The 6,833-nt window shown below is 47.6% G+C and overlaps 1 protein-coding gene across 1 annotated transcript; it reads left to right on the forward strand.

Annotated features, from left to right (window-relative positions):
• The first annotated feature begins 55 nt into the window (after window positions 1-55).
• On the forward strand, window positions 56-6,080 carry Chchd2 (coiled-coil-helix-coiled-coil-helix domain containing 2). Its single transcript, NM_001399018.1, has 4 exons — window positions 56-296; window positions 2,705-2,957; window positions 4,184-4,334; window positions 5,895-6,080. The coding sequence occupies exons 1-4, from the start codon at window positions 247-249 to the stop codon at window positions 5,903-5,905; spliced, it is 465 nt and encodes a 154-aa protein (NP_001385947.1). The 5' UTR covers window positions 56-246; the 3' UTR covers window positions 5,906-6,080.
• Window positions 6,081-6,833: the final 753 nt, after the last annotated feature.

A 6,833-nucleotide genomic window follows, 5' to 3' on the forward strand; every position in this document is an offset into this window, starting at 1 on the left:
TGTTTGCATCAGCACCTCCTTTCTAATCTCGTAACTTCCGGGCGTAGGTCAATGAGCCAAGGCCTTGCCAGTTACTGATGTCTTCTTCTTCCAATAACCTTGAGGGGCCGTCTTCTTCTGGGTTCTGATTGGCTACCCGGTGAGGTACCGCCTCCAGTCTTCCTCTCTCCTTGGTAGAAAGTGCTGGACGCTTTTGGGAGTTTCGCAGTTTGTGGTCTCTGAAAGCTGAGAGTACAAGCAGTTAGGATGCCGCGTGGAAGCCGAAGCCGCACTTCCCGGGTGACTCCTCCGGCCAGGTGAGACCCTCGGGACTGGGCACCGAGCGTGGGCGGCCAGGGCGATTTCGTAGCTTGAGGGCTGCGAAGGCGACCGGTGGGAAGACGGAGCGAGCAGTCGGGAAGGGATCCGCTAATGGGGAGGACTCCCCGAGAACGGGGACGTATTCTGTGCACTCCGGGAGAGGACTCTGAAACGCGACCTTTTCCCTAGACTGGTTGGGGGAAGGGCCTTATAGGCGTCGTCTATGAAGAGGTGGGGAAAGAAAGAGAAATATGAAGCTCTTGTTTTTTCTGTTTTTTTTTTTTTTTTCTTTCCCTTACTGTGCTTTTGAAACTCTCAGGCTAGCTAGCCTTGAACTTTATATAGGCCTGGCTGGCCTTCCTTGATTTTCCTGACTCCGCTTCTCTAGGACTGGGGTTACAGGCTTTACAGATCTTTTAAAAAAAAAAAAAAGAAAGAAAGAAAATTGCCGTTTTTTTTTTTTTTTCTGGAGGGCCAAGAATTTGTTCTCACCTTCCACCACTTGGGTCCACGATGTCTACCATTTTGTGGTAAACGATGTATACACGTAAAAATAAGTAAGAAATTGTTGACAGCAACCAGATTCCGAAGGTCCCTCTTTGGAGTAATAAAGTCGTAGAAAACTAAAAATTGTGTGGTCATGAAAACTGGGACAGAACCTCGGGACTGCGTGTCGCAGCTGATGTCTCATCTACCACAAGATAGTCCCTTGCACCTTTCTCCCAGAAGGAAGAGGGTGTTGGCCACCAGTTCAAGGCTAGCAAGGCTACCCATGGAGACACTCCTGTCCCCAAACCAAAAGAATTAGTGAAAGTTGCAGTTCAGGCAGATCACTTTTCCTAGTTTTTTTCTTTTGGATTGAAGTGGTGGTTTGTGGTTTCCTTTTTTTTTTTTTTTTTTTTTTCTTTTTTTCGGAGCTGGGGACCGAACCCAGGGCCTTGCGCTGCACCACTGAGCTAAATCCCCAACCCCTGTGGTTTCCTTGAAAGGGGGTTTCACTGTGGCCCTGGCTGGCCGGCAACTCAAGAGAGACCACCTGCCTCTGCCTCCTGAGGACTGGGTTTAAAGGTGCGGCCTACCAGACCTTACCCAGGTCTTAATCCCTTCTAATTGGGTAAAATGAAGGCATTGGACTACATTCCTAACATCACCTCATGACTTTTAGATTTTGTTCACTTGTGACTTGTCTTTCTCCATTGTCAAGCGTGGTCCTAAGTCCTTCTAAATGGTCTTGTTCACTAACTGAATAGCTGGGACTGCCACTATATTTATTATCTATGCCTGTGTGTGCTGGAGAACCTTGGTACCTGGGTGAAGAGCACCTTGTGGGAAGTGGTTGTTTCCTTCCACTTCGAGGGTTCCAGGAATCAACCCCAGGGTGTCAGACATTCGAGTATTTAATACTCCATGGAACACCTGTCTGATATTTCTGAGTAAATTAAAGCTGTTTGCTCATTCTGTAACTCCTAATGTCTTGGAGCTCAGAGAAGTCTAACTGTCATTTAAATAAATAAACCCTTTGGGGAATCTTTCTAACTTTAATTGCCCATGAGTGGATATGTGCAAATGAATGAGCACTTGAGCCTCGGAAAGCCATGGGTGTCCAATGGCCTGGACTGGAGTTTCCATCTGACTCTGCTTCCTGAGTGCTGGGGTTAAAGTGTGCACTACCATGCCCAGCCTTGCTCATAATCTTGAGACAAGGGTATTAATTCTGAAGATGGCCTTAAAAATCACTGTATAGAGCAAGGAGGAGGGTAGATAAATGCCAGCCAAACTGTACAGTGAAAAACCCCAAAGACCTCAACTCTACATAAAGAATACAGCAATTAAGGAGTGCTGAGAGCAGGAAGCAGGAGAAATAATAGTCTTCCCCCTCAAGAGCACCAAGCAGTCAGCCCTGAAAACATACACATACAAGTAATGTACGGACTGGCAGGTTAAATTTAGAAATGGGGGGGAGGGGCGGAGCTGGAGAGATGGCTCAGTGGCTAGAGCACTGACTGCTCATCTATAGGTCCTGAGATCAAATCCCAGAAACCACATGGTGGTTTATAACTACTATCCGTAATGAGATCTGATGCCCTCTTCTGGTGTGCGTGAAGACAGCTACAGTGTACTTACAGTATAGTAAATAAATAAATCTTAGGAAAAAAAGAATTGTGTGTATGTGTACACACATATATGCATCTAATAAAAATAATGAAAAAAGAGGCCATGAATTTAAAAGTAGATCAAGGGGAGTATATGAGGGGGTGTAAGAGTAGGGATAAGTTACTATGTGACTGAAGATGGCCCTGACCTGGTTCTTCCAGATGTGTGCCACCCAGCCTTGCCTGTTTGACCTCTTCAGTAAACTCCCAAGCCATTTGTCTGGGAACTGATGAGTTCTGTTCTTTTCCAGCCGGGCCCCTCAGATGAGGGCTGCTCCCAGAAGAGCACCAGCAGCTCAGCCTCCAGCCACAGCTGCCGCCCCATCTGCAGTCGGCTCACCTGCTGCTGCCCCTCGGCAGCCAGGCCTGATGGCCCAGATGGCTACCACTGCAGCCGGTGTGGCTGTGGGTTCTGCGGTGGGGCACACCCTGGGTCACGCCATCACTGGGGGCTTCAGCGGAGGGGCTAATGCTGAGCCTGCGAGGCCTGACATCACTTACCAGGTGAGACTTGGGCAGCGTCTCCTTCCTGTGCCTTCATTCCTAAGACGGGTTGGCCGCTGGCAAGCATCTTCTAGGAATAAGCATTTGCTCTGATACCATGAGGACCTGAGTTCAAATCCCGTGAACCCACAAAATGTCAGGCATAGCCGTACATAGCTGTAACTCCTACATTGTGGGGCGGAGACAGGCAGATCCCACAGCAGGGCTGGCTGTGTCCTGTTGAGATGAAATAAGTTTCTGGTTCAGTGGGAGGCCCTGTCTCCAGGAAGTAAGAGAGAGTGGTAGAGGAAGACAGGTGATGCTTGTTCAGTCTCCCCTTGTGCACGTCTGTCCACACACTCACTCATGGGAGCATCACATGCAAAGCCACATAGGGTGGTCTGAGTCACAGCAGGAGTCCAGCCTACCACTGCACAGCAGCCATTTTCCCTTTAGATGGTATTTGTTTTTGAGAGGATCTTACTCAAGCTAACCTTGCTCAGGGTAAGCCTCCTGCCTTGGCTTTCTTTCTGTACTTATCTTGGCTACACTTATTTGGGCTTCTATTGTTGCTTTTGGAGACAAAGTCTTCACTGTGTGACCCAAGCTGGCTTCAAACTTGGAGCAGTCTTGGTTGGCCTCCCACGTGCAGATGTCATAGGCAGAGCATGAGGCCTGGCCTTTCAGGTCAGCCTTCCTTACATAACCACGATCCTTTTCATGGCTTTATGACCCCTTACCTACTTTTTTTTAAACCATTTTTTTCTTTAAGATAGATGTATTTTCTAAGGAGCATGTACTCTCTTGTATTTCTAGTATGTCTGAAATTCTCATCCATCCCTTTCCCAATTTTGTTTGTTTGTTGTATTTATGGTGGGGTGGGGTGCTGGGATCAAACCTCAAACCCAGGGCAGAGAACACAGTCTTAACTGTGGAGTCCCTAGCCGATTTTTAAAGCTTTGGTCTGAGGTTTATAATGCTAGGCCCAGCCCAGAGCCTTGAGTGTACTGAGCAAGGACTTCATAGGACCATGTTCCCATTTATGCTCCAGATGATGTGATTTGTCTTTTGTTTTTGAGTTGGAGAGGACATCTTCGTTCTTTAAATCATTTTCGCTGCCATGGTCCTGGGTGGCACTAAGTTTTCACCTTTCTCTAGTTGTTTCCCCGGCTCCCAGTGTGTGAGTGCTGCCCTCCTGTGGTGCCCTATGCTCTCTCATCTGAACACAAGATGTTGTGTCTTGGCAGGAGCCTCAGGGAGCCCCGCTGCAGAACCAGCAGTCTTTTGGACCTTGCTCTCTAGAGATCAAGCAGTTTCTGGAGTGTGCTCAGAACCAGAGCGATGTCAAGCTCTGTGAGGGCTTCAATGAGGTGCTGCGGCAGTGCAGGATTGCAAATGGTAGGTGACTTGTCCATCTGCTCGGGGCGGTAGGCCTGAATCCTATTCAGTTTTGGAGTTGAGTCCTCCAGTAGGACCTTTTGAGGCGGGGTTTCTCTATATCATTCACTGTTCTAGAACTCACTCTGTAGACCCTGTTGGCCTCCAGAGATGTGTCTGCCCCTGTCTCTAGAGTGCTGGGATTAAAGGCGTGCAGGGCAGGTCGCTGCCCTGCCTTATTAGTAGGGCTCTTTATTCACAGTGCAATGCTTGTGTTCATTTCCCACCTTCAGGTAGAGCACTGGTTCTCAACCTTAGTTCCTCATGCTGTAGTGACCTCAACCACAAAATTACTTTGTTGCTATTTCATAACTGTAATTTTGATACTATTATGAACTGTAGCATAAATATGCAGGATATCTGATATGATTCTTCTGAAAGGGGTGGAGACCCTTAGGGTAAAAATAGCTAAATTAGATGGAAGGGAGGTGGGAGGTGCGTTAGTGTTTAGGAGTGGAATTAAGAGGTACTTGTCTTAGCCATGCGGAGGTTGTGTTTTTAATCCAGCACTCAGGAGACCCTGTCTCAAAAAACTAAAGAAGAAAAAGAGAGGAACAGATGCTGTTTTAAAAAAGCATCCGTGAACCCTGATGAAGTTCTCTGCCTGATTGAACTGATCAGACACTTCAGTGGCCGCTTCAGCCACACCCTTCCCACAACAGGGAAGACAGAGACCCAAGGCCAGTCCCCAGCTTGGGAACTCCAGACAGAATGCTTTGGATGTCTGGAGGAACTGCTAAGAAATAGCTCTTTCTGGGACAGGGTTATTGGGTAGAAGACAGGCAAGGAGGGAGACAGTGTTGAGTTGGGAGCCGTCACAGTGATCAGTAAGGAGCTCATCCTCTGACTTCAGATCAGCGTCTCAGCTTGTCCTACAGTGGTGAAGCTTACCCGGGCGCAGGCTTAAGGGGCTGCTGACAGCAAAGCGCAGCCTGTTCATGTGTCCAAGGCAAGCAGTCAGCAGTGGGGCTGACAAAGTTGACCTTGTCCATCCGTCGGGGAGCCATTGTGTCCCAGTGGAGGGTCCCTTAGCACCACTTCACTCTACATTGTCATGCTCCAGGATGAAACCCTTCCCTTAGCCTCTGACAGGGCTAGTAATCAAATTAAAAAGAGAGAGATGGGGCTGGAGAGATGGCTCAGTGGTTTAGAGCACCGACTGCTCTTCCAGAGGGCCTGAGTTCAATTCCCAGCAACCACACGGTGGCTCACAACCATCTGTAATGGGATCCGATGCCCTCTTCTGTCTGGTATGCAGGCATACATGCAGATAGGACACTCATATAAATAAATCTTTAAAAGAGAGAGAGAGAAAGAGAGAGAGAGAGAGAGATTTGTCCAAATTCATTGTAACTCCCTGTTGGTGTAACGTCTACCCAAATTGGCTGTGTGCTTCAGGCCTTTCTCTCTACACACACATACAATGTTAGTTATGGCGAAGGTAGAGTTGAGGATTGAGGAACTTTGAAATGGCGTTGTCAGGTGTCTCCTAACTTAACCTTTTCTTTTTCTTTTAAACAGGTTTAATCTAATCAAGAAATTCAAGCTGGAGAAATGTAAACTTGGTTCTGTATAATTGATAGTCACACGTGTGGATCCTTATTGGCATTTACTGAGGCTTGTAGTGTTGGTTACTGGGCAAGTGTTTGGCTTCCTTGAACTAACTGTATTGTGATTGAGTTAAATAAAGTGTGTTATTCTCAAGTGCGTGCTGGTGTCCTGCTGAACATAGAGGCATCCGCATCCATAGGAGAAAAGCCATTAGGCCAGCCTTTCGTTCACCTCCTCAGTGGTTCTCAACCTTCTAATGCACCGATCCTTTAATACAGTTCCTCATCAAAAAGCACGTGTTTTTGGTCCAGGTCTTGAGGCATAGAGTCTATGAAAAGCTTAGGCCCAGGCAAGGTCATACATGCCTTTAATTCCAGGAGACATGCAAGCAGATCTCTGAGTTCAAGACCAGTCTGGGACAGTAAGTGTCAAATAAAGAGTAGTTTAGGTCTAGGCTCAGTACCGCACCCCTTTAATCCTGCCATGCCTTCTGCTGGAGGCCAACCTCAGGACAATAGAAGGCAGGGTTTGCCTGCATATACACTTGCCAGCACATCTGTTGGCGCCCACTTGAGGATTACAGCTTATACACAATGCCAGCTGAAGCAACTAGCCTTGTGGGACTGAGCAATGACTGGATTCCCATTCACAGCTGCCTGTTGCTGGCTTAGTTAGACTGCAGACTCATTCCAGTAAGTTCTGTGACTAGAAAACCTTGACCAGTGCGATCATATTTATTTAAACGCTTCTAGCTGCTCCAGTCCCAGGTTCCACAAAAGTGTTAACCTCTGCAGAAGAGGGTGCATAGCAGTCCTGAGTCCTTCAGACAAGCATATTCAGCTCTTTTTATTTGCAAAGGGGTCCTGTGCCTCTGGTCAGAGCATGGTCTCGTACTGTTAAGAATGGCAC

This window comes from Rattus norvegicus, chromosome 12 (assembly GCF_036323735.1).
Source record: "Rattus norvegicus strain BN/NHsdMcwi chromosome 12, GRCr8, whole genome shotgun sequence".
Classification (NCBI taxonomy): Eukaryota; Metazoa; Chordata; class Mammalia; order Rodentia; family Muridae; genus Rattus; species Rattus norvegicus.